At 41.5% G+C, this 20,179-nt stretch overlaps 1 protein-coding gene across 1 annotated transcript; it reads right to left on the bottom strand.

Annotated features, from left to right (window-relative positions):
* Window positions 1-2,306: 2,306 nt before the first annotated feature.
* Window positions 2,307-3,958, bottom strand: LOC132601277 (uncharacterized). Its single transcript, XM_060314376.1, has 3 exons — window positions 3,071-3,958; window positions 2,640-3,011; window positions 2,307-2,543 (listed from the first exon to the last, which is right to left on the bottom strand). The coding sequence occupies exons 1-3, from the start codon at window positions 3,956-3,958 to the stop codon at window positions 2,307-2,309; spliced, it is 1,497 nt and encodes a 498-aa protein (XP_060170359.1).
* Window positions 3,959-20,179: the final 16,221 nt, after the last annotated feature.

Below are 20,179 nucleotides of genomic sequence, written 5' to 3' on the forward strand. Positions count from 1 at the left end.
ACCACTACTACACAAGATGCAATTCATTTCAAATATACCTTAGGCTCTGTACCACTACTACCCTTACGCGCCCTTTAACTATATCAAGACAAAAACAACAATTATAGAGAAAACAAAAAAATTTACAGAGAAGGTTGGCATCACCATAGTCTAGTTTTTCACCAAAACTTATGTTTCTATATCAGTTCTGATAGAACCTATGAGTCCACAAAAACAGTCTAAGGGACCTGGTCCCTGAACTGTTTTCACAGATAAAGACAAAAAGTAAATAAGGCAAGATATTTACATGGAAAACTCCTTGCTCAAGAGATTAAAAATCACGACCTACCCCAGTAGGATTTTCAACTTCACTAAATTGAGAAATGTTTTAGATTATAAGCTTTTGCAACCTAGGAATTAGACCACTAATCCCTCCCCTTACAATAACTCTATTGTAAGCACACTCTTGACTAACTCTAGTCAAGCACCAAACTGATTCAACTAACTCTAGCTGAACCTTAAGTACACCATTATGACTAACTATAGCCAAGTGTTTACAACAAGCTTGATAAAAACAAAACACCTACAAAACCCTTCTGGAAGAAGTGTAGGTTTACAATGTAGAGATCAAAAAGACAAAGACTAGACAACTCTAGGACTCAAAATATCTTCAGTTGTTGGGATCTGGTCCTTGAACTTGTCTTAGCTTTTTTCTTGAAAGCACCAAGAAAACGGTGGCAGCTGCACTTGTGTAAATCAGGATTTCTAGGTTTTCAAGTGATAGGTTAAACAATGCCAACATGTTGTTTAAACAGGAACTCAAATGAGAGCATGTGAGGATCATGTGAGGGGCATGTGACTTGGATAGAGACGTCACACTGGTCTTTTTCTTTTAGCATGCATGCAGCTGTGCTGCTGTGGCACTCCCTGTCGGAATAGTGTCACATCATGTAACGTACAGTGCCCAGGGGACCTGATCAAGGACCTGGTCCTTGGCATGTTTGTCACATCATCAAAACTATAAAATGTCATAACTCATCAATTTCTCCCTTTTTGATGATGACCAACTTGTAGTTGATATTCCCCCTGAGAACCAGGTTTCCTCTGCATAGTAAACCTCAACAGCATGAGAGTATGCAATTTTTCATTTGTACCTTTAGGACCAGGTTCCCCCTGCGGATTAGACCCTCAACTACATGTTGACATTTTCACCTTTTATACTTGTGCAACATTCAGCCAACCATATCAAGCTTATTTGGGACCAGGTTCCCCCTGTGGATGTGGCCCTCAGCATCGTGTTGACATTTTCACTTTCATTTGCATCCACTGTGCAACATTTGATTAACTAACAGACTTTCTTAGAACAATTAGTCACTTAATCAAGAATCAATTAGTTAATCATATTGATAATCAATTAACATCAAATCTTCCCCCTTTTGGCATCATTGAAAAGAGTCATAAGATTAGCACAAACCTAAAGAAGTTCAAAGATATTAACTCAGGCCATTTGGGCAACTCAGTATGAACAATAACAGAAGCAACCAAAGCAATACTTAAGGAGAAGCATATGCACAAATCAGAGAGATTGGCATTGAAACTGATTGTTAATAGAAAAAATTAGCAGTCAATTATAGCAAAAACATACAAAATAAAGTTGTCAAAGTACCAATATCATCATTATAGACCAAAATGAAGGATGAACAAAAATAGGGACAGGGTTAAGGAAAGGGATCATGGATTTGCAGGTTTGGTGGGGTTGAGAGCACTGAACATCCTATCTATCCTGTCATCTGCAGCTTTATGAGTGGCCAAGATCTGCTCCTGAAGTTCTTCAACCTTCTTCTTCAGCTTGGCATTGTCTTCTCTTAGCTCAGCACCTTCAACTTAGTATTTTCTGCTTTCAACAAGGTATTTTCAACCCGCAGCCTCTCCACCCTAGCCAAGGTCTTCTCATTCGCCTCAATGAGACTAGAGATAGTAGAAGTACATTTAGCTCCCCCTTTCTTTGGCACAATTTCACACTCCTCTAGTGTGCCCAAAGAAAATATCTGTTTCTTAATCCCTTTGGCGACCTTTCCAATGACAACCTTGAAGTGCTCAAACACCTTTGTTAGGAAGAAACCATAGGGGAGACCATGTTTGTCATCCCTCGTGTCCACAAATTTCATCATGTGCTTGATCATAATGGAGGGTAAGCTGACCATATGTCCACCATCCAGTATCTCCATCACGGCCAGGTCCTTCTTAGATGCGATACACCACTTCTCAGTCCTGGGCAATACCACTTTGTTGACAAACTCAAATAGAAGCTGATATTGAGGCTTCATCTACTTCTTGTAAAGTGTCTCAGTGGTCACCTGCTCTCCTATCCTGACTATAAGGCTTTTGAAGTCATCAGAGGCCTTGATATATTTGTCATTCCCCAGCTTTTTCACTCCCTCAGTTGGGATATTCAGAAATTCTCCCAGCTGAGTTTCATCCATTGTAAAATCAACCTTTCCAACCTTGCACACCAAGGTATGGTCATCAGTATACTGCAGATTCACCATAAAATCAGCTACCTCCTTCTCATAGACCAACGCAGGACCTTCAAGTAGATGGTCTCATTGTTGAGCTCTCTGAATCTCTATCAACTCGTCTAATCTTTGGTGCCCAACCACCTCAGGATCAAACACTCTGCCAAGCAACACCTTTTGTCCTCTCAGATTTTCATGTCTCAACTTTTCTTCATCCTTCCTCAGTTTTCGTTGTTTGGAAGAACTAGGTCCCATGCTTACATTCACTTTTATCCTTTTGGATGAACCTGCTTCTTCAGTTTCATTGCTCATCCTTTTCTTTAGGGACTTAGAAGCTTTCTTCCCCTTGTTCACTTCAGTAGCATCTTTCTTAATTTCCACCTCACTCACTTTAGTTTTCTCCTTTTCAACTACAGATTTTTCTTTTCTTTTAGAGTTTTTTCTTTTCAAAGGATCCTGCTCCTCTTCTTTCTCCTGTGTCTCCGGCACAGTCACCACTTCTTCGTCGTCTCTTAACTGGCTTAATTCAATAGTTTTTACCAATTTTCTCTTCTTCCCTGTACTCTTCTCTTTACTTGACTGAAGAGTAGAGTCAAGTTGTGCTCGAGTTCTGGGTCTGACAGTGGGCGGTTCTTACTTTGCTGTGAAGAGGTTTTCTTCTTAGCAACATGTTTGCTCTTGGTTGTGTTTCCCTTCTCAGATGGTTTTGAGGAACCAAGTTCCATTTTTGAGGATCCTTCCCATGGAATAGCAATAGTGGATAGGGGTACAATATCCAAACATTCTCCTTCCAGACCAGGTCCCTCATTCACAACCTCCGTTTTACCGAGACTCCCCTGTTCCCCCTGAGTCTCTACATTCTCCTTCTCAGTCTCTCTTTGCTTTTCCTGCGTTTCTATACTCTCTTTCTCATTCTCCCCTTCAACAATATCTTTCCCAGACTCTCCCTCAGCAATATTACTCACAACTTTTCTGACAATGTCATCAAGGTTCTCACCAACATTATCCAAACCAACTCTCACATTTTCACTCTCCATCGACAATTCCTGTCCAATGTCATCACTAACCCCCGCATTTTCAACATCTTCTCCTAATTTATCTATATTTTTAGCCATTTTTTCTGCAATTACAGGACTACTTTGTCCCTCCTCACATGCAGCAGTTTCAGGTTCAACATTTGATTTTCCCTCTATATCCTTTTTGTTTAAAGGTTCACTCTGCCTTTCCTCACACTCAGCAACTACAGAATCCACATTTACATTTTCTCCTATACTTATTTCACTATCCAGAGGATTCGGGTTACCTGAGTTCAGTGTTGTTTCTTTTGAAACCCTTGCTTCATTTTTGAGCATGTCCTCTGCCACTACTGGACCATCTTCAGTCACACCTTTTCTCTTTACCTCTATTTCTTCATCCCTCTCAACGATTTCCTTAGTACGTTCAAGGTATTGAGAGGTTGTCATACTCCTTTTGGAATCGGGTTTTTCTGAAGGGTTTGGGGTTATGGAAGAGGAAATAATTTTCTTGCTCTTATATTAGTTGTAGAGGGACCAAGAACAATTGTTTTTTGTGAGAAGAAGTAGGGTTTTAGTTAGTGGAATTTTGAGATTTTATGGGTGATGGGGGTGACTTTTGGTCTAATGAAGTAGACGGTTTGGTAGGAGAGAGTGTAAAGTTGGCTTTAGTGGCAGTGGGAGATGGAGATTTTAGGTTAGACATGGTTGATTTTGTGCTAAAGAGAAGAGATTGAACAAGAATGGAAAAGGGTTTTGATCGTAAAGTGAGTAAAGAGAGAGAGAGGAGAGAGGGAATTTTTGTTTATATATGGAGAAGGAACAGATTCTGATTGGTTGAGAGAGAAAATGATCTTTTGAGAATGGGTCGGATCGGAGGAGGTGCAACGATTGGGTTCATTTTTTAAAGAAGTGGGAACTAATAATGACATAACACTCAAGAAAAATTAAAAAGTATATAAGTGCTTGATAAAACTACTAACCTGATTCAGAGGGACCTGGTCCCTTGACACTTTTGATAAAAGCTTAGGCAAAAACTCTGAAGAGTGCAATGTCTCCAATGTTTATGTTGTCCTGAGATTGCCATGTGAGCATAACTGTAACGGTATAAGAGTGAGTTAGATATCTCCAAAAAACATTTCACGCATTGTACCTTTTCTCTTAACATAGCCAGTCATTGAGGAGCCATTGGATGATTTTGAACAAACCCAACTCCAACTGATTTCTCTCAAGATGCTCCCTACTTAATGCCTTGATCCAGATGCATGCAAACTGGTATATCTTGCAGACTTTCATGTAAAATGACACTTTCTTCACATTATCCCTCAGAGAATGATATTCCATATTATCATGACTGTTGCCTCTCATTTGCTCAATTTGTTGTGGATCAAATAGCATCTCAAGGATTTTTTGTGACATCACTGATTGCATATTCAACTTCAATCAAAAAGAGACTCATGCCATTTTCTTCTTTGTATTTAATAAAATTAAGCATAATCCCTCGAAATATCCCATTCCATAAGTACTCTTCATATTCACCAAGAATCCAGTTCAAATATCTTCAGCACATCCAACCAAGCTGATGTTATCTCCAGAGAGAGAGAGAGAGAGAGAGTAAGGACCAGGTCATTCCACCTCTCAAGATACTTCTGTACCCTCTTAGCTATCTTCAAAAGAGAATCTTTTTAACTTGGTTGAAATTTAGCATACGACCCAGCACTTTAAACAAAGTAGTGTTTTCTAGCAATTATATGCAACAGAGATCCACTTGATACCTCAGTGGTCTCAACATCCTCCATCCTGAACCTTTGAGAAATTCCTTGATACACTTCAGTTGACTGATCAAGGTGCCTTTTGATGGTTGCTATTTGCAATCCCAAGAAGAGATTGGCCTCATTTGCCATTCTCGCTTCAGAATTACTGTCCATGAGCTTGGCACACTCTTTGCATGGGAAAACAAGAGGTTTATCAGGAATGCATCTGAACCAATCAGCGAATTTTATTCTTTTTTTTTAAAGGACAAAATGTTGTCACCTCTTTCCTCCTGTCAAGCCAATTTTAAGAGAAGACTTTGACAAATCTTCCATTTCATACCCAAGGTGCTTGCTTTCAGAAATGAGGAGCCTTATCAAGCTAGAGTGGTAACTCAGGAGCCTCGAGACCTTTAACAGCTACAAGGTTTCTTTGACACATCCCTCAATCTTCAAGTATGCATTTGAGAGAAACACTTTGACATCCATCTGGAACCATTTGATTTCATATGGGATACAGAGGCAATTTATACCCTGATTGCTTCTAACTTTCCACTGGCACAAAAATCTCATTATAGTTACTTCCCTCTTCTTGTTTGTCTCCTTGAGTTACAAGTCCTTCTTTGTCCCTTGTGGTGTTTTTTAAGTCATCAAGGCTTATTGCAAAACACCAACTTAGTCCCAACCACAGTTGTCTGAGTACTTAAGGACCAGGTTCTACACTTTGTACTTCTTAAAGAGATGAAGCTCTTCCTTAGACCTGGTTTGGATCCCAGAGTCTAGAAGAGTGATGTTAACATCAAGAGAATGAGATCTTTTGAGCTTTTAGTTGGATACTTGAATTTCAGCATTTGAGGTACCATGAACCTTTATATTTGATCCATCATTAACATACAAGCCTTGATCACCATTTCTTTGCTCACCCTCAGATGTGTTTGACACAGTGTCAGAAACTCCATCTTCAGCCTCAGGTGGAGTAATAAAGGGACCAAGTTGTTCTACATCCTCTGGACACTTTACTACACCTTCTTCATTTGCTAGCCTCAACTTGAGTTATCAGTTCAGCTTTACACTCTGTGCCTCTCTGCTTTTGTGATTTGATTTTCTTCGAGAAGACCTTGTTATGAGAAGAAAATCCAAAGAGGAATTCTTCATACTCTTAGTGTCGAGCCATTTTCAAGTCCTTCTCACGATCATTGAGACTGAAGCATTTGTACCCAAATCTCTTTAGTCAAAGAAGCTTGGGCTTCTTTTCTATTAAGCAGCTCACAGAGAGTCTTCTAAAGCAGGAGCCAGACCAAGCACCCATTTAACACATAGCATAATGGAAATACCACCCTTTATCAGCATTAACTTGACCATATCTTCAGGAGTCCTGCCTTTCTTTTCCCAAACACAATATGGGGTGTTCTAGGAGCATAAGAACAGGTTAGACTCATCTCATCTTCAGCACACAATTTGTTGTCATTTGCTATTGGTTTCATACGGATCGGGTCCTTCATCATAAATTGATTCATCAGAGGGAGACTTGCATATCTCAGTTTTAGTGACATTGCTTCCAGCACCAGTAACATTCTCATTCACATCACTGAGAGAGGTCAAGTATCCGTCTGTTGATAAGATAAGGTTTGTCACATTGAACTCCCCACAATTGACACCACTTAGCACACTTGTAGTTCAAACCTTCAACTTGGTACACATATTCAAATTCATGGGAGGGCGTCTTGCCAATTTTTCTCACACAAAGAGTATATCATCTCTTCATGTTACCACTTGACATACTCCCACCTTTTAAGGCTTTGAGTGAGAGAAAATTGTCCATTCCTTCAACCATATGCTTAGATCAGTCACCATCTACCAACCACTGTTGACTGCCCCTCTCTCGCTCTAGCCTTTACACACGATCACTTGTTGGACTTAGGAACCCAAACCATCTTGGATCTCAAGTAACGATAGAATGGGTGAGCTAAATTTTGTTCGCCCATGCAGGTAACACGTTCTTCTTCTTCCGAGACTAGGTCCCTGTTTTATTGGTTTATTTTCAATATCTTCTCTGTTTCTTTATACAAACTAAGCTTTTACTTTACTTAAGTCCTTATAATGACCAGCATGATCATAATGAGTGTAACGCCAGTTTTCAGTCACAGAGACACATTTGCCCTGCATATTGTAGAGATTTTGGACCCTTTTAGCAGCAATACTCTGTTCTCTATCATCACCAGTACACATAGTAACAGTTTTATCTGAGGGCAAAGTCCAATGAAATGACTTCTCAAGTTTAGTTCTGACTCGTTTCAGCTTTTCTTGAAGTAGTCTATTCTTTTCTACTTCAGCAGTGAGATTCATCTTGGCCTTTTCAAGTTCGCCGTCAATCTCAAGATGAATCTTACTGCCCTCTTGTTTTCTCCTAGAAGGAGTGTTCATCCATTTGTTCATTTGGCTATTTAATAGAGCATTATCTCTAGATATTTCTTCAACTTGTTCCCTTAAAGCCACTATAGTGTGGCATATCATCTCTAGCTTGTTCTTAAACATCAACTTCCTCATTTAGAGTGTTTTTCTCATTTATAAAGCTATAATGACCAGCATGATCATAATGAGTGTTTTTCTCATCTTTAGATTTGGCCACAAGTGCAAGGATGGAGTCATATCCTGAAGCTTTGTTATCAGTATCCATCATGGATATCTCCCCTGCATCCTCACCATCTTCAGATTCATCGGAGGAGTCTTCCCAAACAACCAAAGCCTGCTCTACCAAGGTGTCAACAACAATTTTTGAGTTGAGCTTGTCGTCAGGGACCTAGTTCTGCTCTTCTACCTCTTCAGCATCATCGTGATATTTCTGGTAGTGAAAGGAATATGTTTTCACGACTCGTCCAGGTTTCCCACAGTCATGACAACAAATATTTTCTTTGACACTTCTGCTACTGCTTCCTATCTTTGACAGCCTTTTACTGATGGTAGCTATCATAGACTTATAACCGTCTGAGTGACTTGTATCATCTTTCTTGAGTACTTTCTTATTCTTCTCTCTTCCTTGCTTCTTCTTTTCCACATCTTTTATTTTGAGCTCGTAGATCTTGAGGTCATTAACAAGCCCATCAAGCAAATCCTTAGATTCAGAGATGGTGAATACTTTCATTTCCCAAGATATTGGCAGTGCCTACAACAACTTATGGATTAGGAACTTTTTCTCGAAGTCTTCACCAAAAGAACAAAGCTCATCAATGATGGAGGTGAATCTAGTATATATAACATGAATAGACTCACCATCCTTCATCTTGAAGAACTCATACTTTATAGTAAACATTTGTCCAGCATCCCAAATCTCTCTTTGTGACTTGTAGAGAGAGTTGAGGTTGTAGTCTTCAAAGTCATTTTCAGTATAGAGGCTCTGTTGTCTTGACTTCACTTTACCTTCTTCTTCGTTTGGTGGAGTAGCCACGAGAGATCCTTTCTAGGTATTACCCTTTCAGAAAGCACCTGCTCTGATACCAATTCATAGAACCTATGAGTCCATCAAAACAGTCTGAGAGACCTGGTCCCTGAACTGTTTTCACAGTTAAAGACAGAAAGTAAATAAGGCAAGATATTTACGTAGAAAACTCGTTACTCAAGGAATTAAAAATCACGACCTACCCCAGTAGGATTTCTAACTTCACTAAATTGAGAAATGTTTTAGATTACAAGCTTTTGTAACCTAGGAATTAGACCACTAGTCCCTCCCCTTACAATAACTCTATTGTAAGCACACTCTTGACTAACTCTAGTCAAGCACCAAACTGATTCAACTAACTTTAGCTGAACCTTAATACCACTATGACTAACTATAGACAAGTATTTAAAACAAAATCTTGATAAAAACAAGACACCTACAAAACCCTTCTTGAAGAAGTGTAGGTTTACAACGTAGAGATCACAAAGACAAAGACTAGACAACTCTAGGACTCAAAACATCTTTAGTTGTTGTGATCTGGTCCTTGAACTTGTCTTAGATTTGTTCTTGAAAGCACCAAGAAAACTGTGGTGGCTGCACTTGTGTAAATCAGGATTTCTAGGTTTTCAAGTGATAGGTTAAACAATGCCAACATGTTGCTTAAATCTTGGATTAAGTTTCTGGTGTCTGGTGCCCGCTTTAGCGGCACCAGCACCGCTGGAGCGGTATATGACTTTTAGTCATTACCGTTGAAGCGGCCAGGTGGTTGCTCGGGCGGCGCTGCTGGGGCGGTCCAGGTACCGCTACAGCGAGTGACGGGCAGTTAATAATATTAATAAAGAGTTAAAAAGCCCTAGACCCTCATTTTACCCCGTTTCGATATTTGAGCTTGGAGAAACTGCTCTTAAGGATATTTGGAGGAAAATCTTGGAGGTAATTCCTACTCATTTCTTCATTCTTCCTTTAAACCATAATCATGTAGATTCACCTTTCTCCCTTATTGAACCCGTGGTGGTAAGAGTTGAAAGTGGGTTTGAAAGAACATTGTTCCTAGGATTATTAATGAATAAATTGGTGATGTTTTGTTAGATATTGACCAATCTAGGTTCATTAATCATAGATCTTCCACTTTTAACGTTGAATTTCAGATTTGGAGATTTAGTGTTTATACCAATTTTGGGGCTTTTGCATGAAATTAGAATCTAGGCTAATTATTGAGCTAAATCAGCAATTAAGGGTGGGATTATGATTGGCCAGTACTTAATTTGGTAGTTTGCCCGCGAATTTCCCGTTTTGCCTTTGTGGGCTCGTTTCCCTAATTTCTAAGGTTAAAATAGACCTAGTTGATATCATAGCAATATTAGTATCATTATTCATGATTTCTGATATAGAATTCGATTATGCTTAGACTACTTTTGTTCTGAGCTTCAGAGGAAGGACAAGGCACAGGAGTGACTTATTGGTGTTGCGGTTCGGCAGTCCAGGTAGGTTATGGTTTACCTTTAATGAGACTTCGTATAGTGAATCACATATTTAGATTATAATGTCGGAGACAGCATGTGAACCTTCGGGCATGAGGTTGGGATGGATATTGTCTTAGGTTGGGCCCTAATGTGTGTTGGGAGTAGCCACCCCATTATGTGTGCTTGATTGTTCAATTGTGTTGGCTTGATGCCATGTGTAGTTGGTAAATATCGACTTCTGTCTTGTCGACTTGATTAGGCTAGAATTGACATACCCGTGGTTTGTATTTGTACTTGGATATATGGTTGGCATACCCACTGTTGGTACTTGACTTATTGATATATGTTGGCATACCCACTGTTGGTATTGTGATGTGATACTTGTTGGCGTACCCCGTCATGGTACTTGTGATAATGAACTTGATCAATTTACATATGCATTGCACGCATTCTCTCATAGTCATGCATGGCCGATACTCAGTGATTATCAGGTATCGTTGATTGAGCGAAACTGAAATTTGATCAACTCTTTTTCATGAGTGATTGTAAAGAGGCCGGTGTCCGAAGATCCATTCCGAAATCGTTGATTATATGAGACTGATAATTTGATGAACTTTTTTACTTGAGTGATTGTGAGAAGGTCGATGTCCAAGGTTCAATTCCGGAATCGTTGATTGTGTGAAACTGATATTTGACAGACTCTTTTACTTGAGTGACTGTGAAATAGCCGATGTCCGATGAGCTATTCCGGTATTGTTTTTGCATGCCCGATTCCGATGTTATCCCAGAATCGTTGTTAGTGCATGGACTCCGCGAGTCCCCCTGGGTGGTGCCGGTGAGACTCCCCTTGTGAGAAATTAGCCAGGATCCCGTCTGTCTGTTCGGCAAAGATCCGGGACGGGTGGCACTTAGACTTTGCGAGTCACGCTGGGTTGTGCTACCGAAACGTCGATATTTTCGTCTGGAGTACATGTGTACACCTCATTTGCATGGCATGGCATCGCATTCATACCATTATTGCACTACATTGCATCATGACTTGATTGAGATGTTTGGTGATTAATTTGTGATGATTGGATTGTGATGTTTGATTTGGATCGGATATACTCAAACTTGACATATTCAGGTTTAGATGCTTATATAGGTGATGACGGATACTTGGTTGCGATTATATTGTCTCATGCTTGATTGGTTTATTTGCTTATCTGATTTATCGTCTGAATTATGTTAACTATACTTAGTCAGCCAAAGATGCCTACCAGTACGATTGATTGTACTGACCTGCACTTGCTGCATTCTTTTATGAATGCAGAGTACCAGGACGGATCTACTTCTGTGATCCGTGGCTGATCGACACTTCACCTTCCTCTCGAGTTTCCAGGGTGAGCATGGCATCTGCTGACCTTGAAGACCTTCCTGTCATATATCTTACTTTTTCTTCAGAGACATAGACATTATGTATTAGTGTTCCAGATTGTGTTATTCTTCTTAGATGCTCTTGTATTATTCAGACTAGACTCTGGGGGTATTTACCGTCTTCCGTACTTTTACTACTACCTATATTTATATATTGTGAGACTTATGTATTTATTGATTTCCGCTACTTAACCTTCTTCAATTTATGTATTAGTTTATTGTTGGGATAAGGGTTCGCTTACCGAGGTGGAAAGGTAAGTGCCCGCACGGCCTAAGCAAAATGGGTCGTGACAAGTTGGTATCAGAGCCCTAGGTTACCCGGTCTTTAATACAAGAGTGTGTTTAGTATAGTCTCGCGAATCGGTACGATGAGCTCCATACTTATCTGCGGGAGGCTATAGGACATTTAGGAAATCTCACTTTTCTTCTTTCCGTTGTGCGACTTTATTCAAATTGGTATTTGAATAGATCAAATTGGTATCTGACTCTTATCTTGTCACATCCCTACCAGAAGTATGACGGGCTCCGACCCGTAGGCCGGGAACCACCTGACTTATCCGTTACTTTGAATATTATAAACTATAAGTCGAAGAACACCTGTACGCAGAAAAGGCCCAACATAGGAATATCCGATCATTCAGCACATATATTCATATGCGGACCGACAAGGTCGCCACAACATAACATATATCATGAAGCCGGCAAGGCTAACAGTAAAGTATCAAGGGCTCAAAATAAGGCCGACAAGGCCACCAATATATTATACAACAATATGAACCGATAGAGCTATAAAACATCTAACTTTGCACAGACGTCTACGAGCCTCTACATAGAATACAAATGATCATAAGGACAATACCAAATAGACTGCAGCTCCGAAGTAAGTGGAGTACTCCTGAGAATCTGCTGATAGAACACCTACGAGTCTGATCCGGCTCCCTGCCTACCTACGGGCATGAGCGCAGCGTCCACAAGAAGGGACGTCAGTACGAATAACGTACTGAGTATGTAAGGCATGAATAACAACATAATATATATATATATATATATATATATATATATATATATATATATATATATATATATATATATGAAAGGTAACATGGAATAAGAGAGATAACCTGTACATCTGGATGCCTCATAAAACGGATGTCATGCATGCTTAGCCTTTAAAAAAACATTTTTATACATATATATAGTACCATGCCCGGCCATTAAGGCTCGGTGTCACATATATAGTATCATGCCCGGCCATTAAGGCTCGGTGTCATATATATAGTATTATGCCTGGCCATTAAGGCTCGGCGTTATCATCATTAGCCCGCGTTCGGGGCAATATCATAACATGCCCACTGCAGTGGTGTGTACATCTACGTGCCATGCCCGGTCGACTATAGCGCGGCGCGGTGTGAAAGCACATACATATATATAAAGCATGCATAAGAGCCCAATGAAAAGCCACAACTATATCGGAGTGACGTAAGGTCGGTAGCCTCCAATTATATTATGGATCAATCATCATCGCTCATCCCACCTTGAAGGAATAAGGGTCATAAGGTGAGATTACCAATAATGAAGGAAATTAAGAAATTGCAAAGTAAGCTCAATCACCTCATAATAATATAAAGCTCATGTACTTAGAAATCTCTATGAATAAAATCATCTCATAATAACATGAAATCCGTATGCCTTAGAGCTTGGATAAATAAATCCCTCATAATCATCATCATGGTTATCATAAAAAAATTATTCATCTTTGGCATCATAAAAACTTTAAGAGTCATGAATCTCTAACATTCTTGGAAATGAGGATTTTTATGGAATTCATGCATGGTTTGGTAGGAAAAGAATCATGCCTTTAGAAGCTCAATAACATCATAAGGATCACTAGATTTGTGGACTTCTAGTATTTGTGAAACCAAGGATATTATGGGTATGACACAAAGGTTTATAACAAAAGGATCATGCCTTTAGAAAGAAAGGGACTAGCCTTAACCTACCTGGAAGATAATTTCTCGACTTCCAACTTACTTCCTGTCTTGTAATTCACTTAAGATCATTCGTAGCCTCGTAATCTACATATACAACCATTCATACTATTGTTAGGCTCATTGTCATACGCTCGTCTTATACCCTTAATTTAAATCCATTTATAATCTGCCGAAATTCGGGCAGCATCTCCCCTGTTTATATGCCTAACCCGAAATCATAATATCAACAACAATAATACCAACATCATCAACACCATTATCCATACCAATATATTTCCTAAAACCTCCCACACGATGTTTTTCCAAATTTCTCAACTAACCAACTTGTGATACAACTATTTAATAACTTTATTTCCGTAAAGAAGCCGAAATTAATACTAATAAGGAGAGATTCATACCTTTTCCTTGTTAAAACAACATTATCTCCAATATCCACTTTGAATCCAAGCCAAAATACACCGCAAAACGATACTATAAGCGCGACTACATGTTGCCTGGACCTCGATTAATATTCCGTAACTTGAAATTACTCAAAATTCTCACTTTTATGAGGTAAATACGCTCTCTTTTGCTTGCTGATTTTTCTGGAATATTTGGGAGATTATTATGACCAGAAAGAGGGATTTTAACCCTTTTATAGGTGGGTAAAGTCGGCAGTACTGTAGCAGTTACTGTAGCGTGTGTTTCTGCTCTGTCAGCTGAACTTGTAATGTCCATAATTCTCTACTCCAATGTTGTATCGACGAGCGGTTTATTGTATTGGAAACTAGACTCGACGAACTTAATTTTAAGATTTTGAAACATCTTAAAACTCCTAATATACTAGGATATATACCCCTCCAAAGTTGACCCAAAATTCTGTCCTTAACTCTGCCAACTTTTTCCAAATTTCGACAGACTTATTTTCTTTGATTTGCTTGGTCCTGGAATCTTCCAAAACTCCCCCTACATGATATTTATCAATTATTATACTTGATAATGGTCATGTTCTAGTGTTTCAAGATTGTCCTTCCCGGTTACGACTTACGAGATCGTACTTCATCCTTTACTTCATTTTACGTACCTCCCATGGCTTGTACATTCCAAAACTTCATGGGATGTCTCTGATACTACATTACTATGGTGATGTACGTGGCATGCTCATGCTCTGAAAGTGAGGGGGTGTAACATATCTCTTTTATCACAGATGGTGAGGACTCAAGCTATGATGGCCCGAGGTTAAGTGCCAGAGCCAGCAGCTACGGCTCGCACCCGAGGGAGCACTACAGTCAGAGAACGCAGCAGATCGAGAGACCACGGGGCTGCCACAGCCAGGGGAAGAGCTCTTACAGTGGGCTAGTGACGAGAGAGGTCTCCATCTCCCGAGCTCGAGTATCAGCCGGGTAGAGACCAGGCCGCAGAGGATGGCGTGGCCCCAGCACGGACACAGCCTGAGGGTACTTCTGATCAGGTTATGCATGATACTATGGACAAAGTATTGCTTCATCTCGATGCCCAGTAGGCGACCGTCGACATTACTACACCCGGCGGAGGTTTACATACTAGGGTTGGGGCGTAAACCCCTAAGGAAGGACCTACGCGGGTAGCACATCCCGCCGCAGCTATGGCTTCCCGTATTGATGCTATACCCACCCCTGGTGAGGATATTAGGCCCATGGATGACACCGTTATGACTGCTGCTGATCAGGAACTGGTGGGGAGGTTCAGAAAGTTAGAGCCACCGAGGTTCTCTGGTACTTCGTCTGAGGATGCCGATGAGTTTATTCTTGATATACATGAGTTGTTGTACCGTATGGAGATAGTGGAGACACACGACGTTGATTATGTGTCCTACCAGTTTCGCGGCGACACGAAGATATGGTGGAGGTGTTTTGTGGCGACCTGAAGGTTCTCCTCCTTTGACTTGGACTCAGTTCTACCGGGCCTTCCTTGAGAAGTATGTGCCCCGGTCTTTGAGAGAGGCTCGTAGGGAGCAGCTTTTACACATTTAGTATAGGGGCATGTCCTTGGAGTCATATGTGACCCGTTTCCTCTATTTGGCCCAATACTCTACTCTGTTGATCCCTACCGAGGCTGATAGGATTAGGCGCTTTGTCGGAGGACTAGTGGGCTCTCTGCAGATTTTTTGTCTTCAGATGGAGTCTATGGGGCCTTCCTTCCAGACCATTATTGAGCATGCTTCTATCGTTGAGGGCGCTAAGGCCCGTGCTTTTAGTGGTGGTGACAAGAGGCCATGTCAGACTGGCAGTTTTGGAGGTTCTGGTACGAGGGGCGGCGGTCAGTTTTCGCGACCACCTAAGCCTTATTCCGATCGTCCCGTGCATTCAGCATTACCGGCTTCCTCTAGTGAGCCACCTAGGCAGAGATCTCCTGAGAGTTCGTTCTCTATACCAATGGACAGGGCTGCTTCATCCGGATCTTCAGCTTTCGTGTTTCAGCACTCGACTCCTCTTACCTGTTTCCGTTGTGGAGAGGTTGGGCATGTTTCCAGGAGATGTCCCCGACCTAGGCGGGATTATCAGTCGCTGAGGACTCCCGTATCATCCGGTGGTCGAGGAGGGACTTCTCATAGAGGCGGTGCTCAGTCAGGTCGCGGTACTTCCCATGGTTCTACAGGTGGTACTCAGAGTATGAGAGGGGGATCCCAGAATGGGCGTCGTGGAGCCCATTTTTACTCATTTCCTAGTAGGCCCGAGGCAGAGGCCTCAAATGCTGTGATCCCAAGTACCATTTCTGTCCGTCATAGAGCAGTATCTGTGTTATTTGATCCTAGATCCACTTATTCGTATGTATCTGCATTTCATGTCGTTGGTTGGGATTTGCCATATGATAGCATAGATATACCCGTCCATGTGTCTACTCCGATCGGAGATTCTGTGATTGTTGATCGATTCTACCGGTCTTGTTTAGTTACTTTTATAGTGTATGACACTTGGGTAGATTTGATAATTCTAGATATGGTGGACTTTGATATTATATTGGGTATGTCTTGGCTTTCTCCTTACCATGCGATCTTGGACTGTCACGCCAAGACAGTCACTTTAGCCATACCGGGCATTCCTAGGTTTGAGTGGAGAGGTACTCCTAGTCCCACTCCGAAGAAGATCATTACCTTCATTTGGGAGAAGAAGTTAGTAAGTACAGGGTGTTTAGCGTATTTGGCGCATGTTCGTGATACGACTCCAACCCTTGAGTCTATCCCTATTATGAGCGAGTTTGCGGAGGTATTTTCGTCGAATTTGCCGGGCATGCCACCCGATCGAGACATTGATTTCTGTATCGACATGGACCCAGACACTTGCCCCATTTCCATCCCACCATATCGAATGGCACCTGTCGAGTTGAGGGAGCTTAAGGAACAATTGCAGGATTGGTTGAGCAAGGGGTTCATTAGACCAAGCGTCTCCCCTTGGGGTGCTCCGGTGTTATTTGTGAAGAAGAAAGATGGGACCATGAGGATATGTATTGATTACCGCCAGTTGAACAAGGTCACTATTTGGAACAATTGCCCTATGCCTCGTATTGATGATCTGTTTGACCAGCTTCAAGGTGCTTCGGTGTTTTCGAAGATTGATTTATGTTCCAATTATCACCAGTTGAAGATTAGGGCGGAGGATATTCTGAAGACAACATTTCAAACAAGATATGGCCACTATGAGTTTCTAGTGACGTCTTTCGGGCTTACCAATGCCCCGACTGCATTTATGACTTTGATGAATGACATCTTTAGGCCGTTCCTTGATTCCTTTGTAATTGTGTTCATTGATGACATTTTGGTGTATTCCAAGAGCAGGGGGGAACATGAGAGCCACCTTCGCACTGTTCTTATTTTGTTGAAGAAACATAATTTGTTTGCTAAGTTTTCTAAGTGTGAGTTCTGGTTGGAGTCTGTAGCATTCTCGGGCCATGTGGTGTCTAAGAAGGGGATTATGGTTGATCCACAGAAGATGGAGGCTGTGAGGGGTTGGGCGAGGCCCACTACTATTACTGAAATTAGTAGTTTTGTGGGTTTGGCCAGTTATTACCGTCGCTTTGTGAAGGGTTTTGTTGCCATTGCTTCATCCTTGACCATGTTGACTCAAAAGGATATTCCTTTCCAGTGGACGGATGATTGTGAGGAGAGCTTCCAAAAGCTCAAGCTTCTTTTGACTACAGCCCCGATCCTAGCCTTGCCTGTGGAAGGTAAAGATTTCGCGGTCTATTTTGATGCTTCCTGTATGGGTTTGGGTGCGGTGTTGATGTAAGAGGGTGGAGTGATAGCTTATTATTTCCGCCAGTTAAACGTTCACGAGAAAAATTACCCTACCCATGATTTGGAGTTGCTAGCCGTAGTCTTCGCTTTGAAGATTTGGAGGCATTACTTGTACAGTGTTCATTGTGAGGTTTTTACCGATCACCATAGCCTTCAACATGTGTTTACCTAGAGAGATCTTAATTCCAAGCAGCGCCGATGGATGGAGCTCCTGAAGGACAATGACATCTCTATTCTGTATCACCATGGTAAAGCCAATGTGGTAGCTGATGCCTGGAGTGGCAAGGCAGTGAGTATGGGGAGTTTAGCTCGATTAATTCGATCGTCCGTTGGCCATGGAGGTTCAGACTCTAGCCAACAGTTTCATCCGTCTCGACATCTCAGCCCCGGGCAGGATTTTGGCTTGTAAAGAGGTGAGATCATCGTTATTGGAACAGATCAAGGCTCATCAGTTTAAGGATTCTCAGTTGAGCAAGATCTAAGATAAGGCGTTGAGAGGGAAGGCCAAGGAGGTCGTGATTGATTCTGAGGGCATTCTGAGGATTAGAGGACGCGTGTGCGTTCCTTGTGTTGGTGATCTGATTCAGTTGATTTTATCTGAGGCTCATAGCTCTCGCTATTCCATCCATCCGGGAGCGACTAAGATGTATCGTGACTTGAGATAGCACTATTAGTGGCGTTGTATAAAGAGATATAGTTGATTTTGTGGCTAAGTGTGAAAATTGTTAACAGGTAAAGTATGAGCACCAACGACCTGGTGGGGTGCTTCAGAGGATGCCCATTCCCTAGTGGAAGTGGGAGAGGATTACAGTGGATTTTGTCACGGGTCTTCCAAAGACCCTTGGCAAGTTTGATTCTATTTGGGTAATGGTGGATCGGTTGACTAAGTCTGCTCACTTTGTTCCAGTTCAGGTTTCCTATACCGCGGAGAAATTAGCCAAGATGTATATTCGGGATATTAGGAGATTACATGGGATCCCTATTTCGGTTGTATCTGATCGAGGTACTGTCTTCACTTCCCGATTCTGAAGAGCCTTTCATGAGGAATTAGGTATCCGATTGGACTTTAGTATAGCTTTCCATCCCCAGACCGATGGCCAGTCCTAGCGAGCCATTCAGGTTCTCGAGGACATGTTGAGAGCGTTTGCTATTGACTTTGGTGGTCATTGGGATCAGCACTTGCCCTTGGTAGAGTTTGCATACAATAATAGTTATCATTCGAGTATTGGTATGACGCCTTTTGGGGCTTTATATGGTAGGAGGTGTATATCTACGATTGGTTGGTTCGAGGCTCAACCTGGGAGCGCGGATCCATTGAGAGAGTCCCTTGATAGAGTGAGAGTTATTCAGGCTAGGCTCGTGGCAGCTCAGAGTCGGTAGAAGATGTATGCAGACCGGAAGGTCCGGAATTTGAAGTTTGCTATTGGTGACCAGGTTCTATTAAAGGTTTCACCCATGAAAGGTGTTATGAGGTTTGGTAAGAGGGGCAAGTTGAGCCCCAGGTACATTGGTCTGTTTTAGATTGTGGATTGTATCAGCGATGTAGCTTATGAGTTAGCATTACCGCCAAGCTTAGCGGGAGTTCATCCGATCTTTCACGGTTCGATGCTGAAGAAATACCATGCCGATGGTACCTACATTGTCCGTTGGGATTCTATATAACTTGATAAGAATTTGACTTATGAGAAGGAACCTATCGCAATCTTAGATAGGCAAGTTCGAAAGTTGAGGTCAAAGAAGATTGCTTCCGTGAAGATGCAATGGAAGCACCGTCCTATTGAGGAGGCTAACTGGGAGACTGATTCCGATATGCGTAGCCGTTATCCCCAGTTGTTCACTGATTCATGTATTTCCCTACTTTCCTTTTTTTCTTTGCTCGAGGACGAGCAACGGTTCAATTGGTATCTGATGTAATGACCCATTTGGACGTTATAGTTCTTTCGGCATTTTCACCCATTCCCGAGCATTGATTAGCTCGCTTTTGACCGGAGGGGACCGCTGATATGCTTCCCCGGGGGCCTAGACCGAATTCGGGCAACTTTGGTGAAAATATAGGCTTAAAGTGAAAAATGGTTGACCCAAAGTTGACTTTTAGGCAAACAAATCTTTTTCGAACTTCCGTCGATTCCGAGAGGTCCGGATGGTTGGTTAGAACTTGTCTGTGTGTTTGGTTCGGTTCCCAATGCACTTGGGTGCATTTCGGGACTTGGAATGAGAAATTAAAATTAAGGCATCGGGGTTGGCTCGATTAACGAGACCTCCGTTGGGAATTCCGAGGCTACAAGCGCGCTCGTAACACATTTTTATGTGGGACTATGTGTCTGGTATGTGAGCAGATGACCTTGGGAATTAGTCAAAAAAT

This window comes from Lycium barbarum, chromosome 7, assembly GCF_019175385.1.
Source record: "Lycium barbarum isolate Lr01 chromosome 7, ASM1917538v2, whole genome shotgun sequence".
Classification (NCBI taxonomy): domain Eukaryota; kingdom Viridiplantae; phylum Streptophyta; class Magnoliopsida; order Solanales; family Solanaceae; genus Lycium; species Lycium barbarum.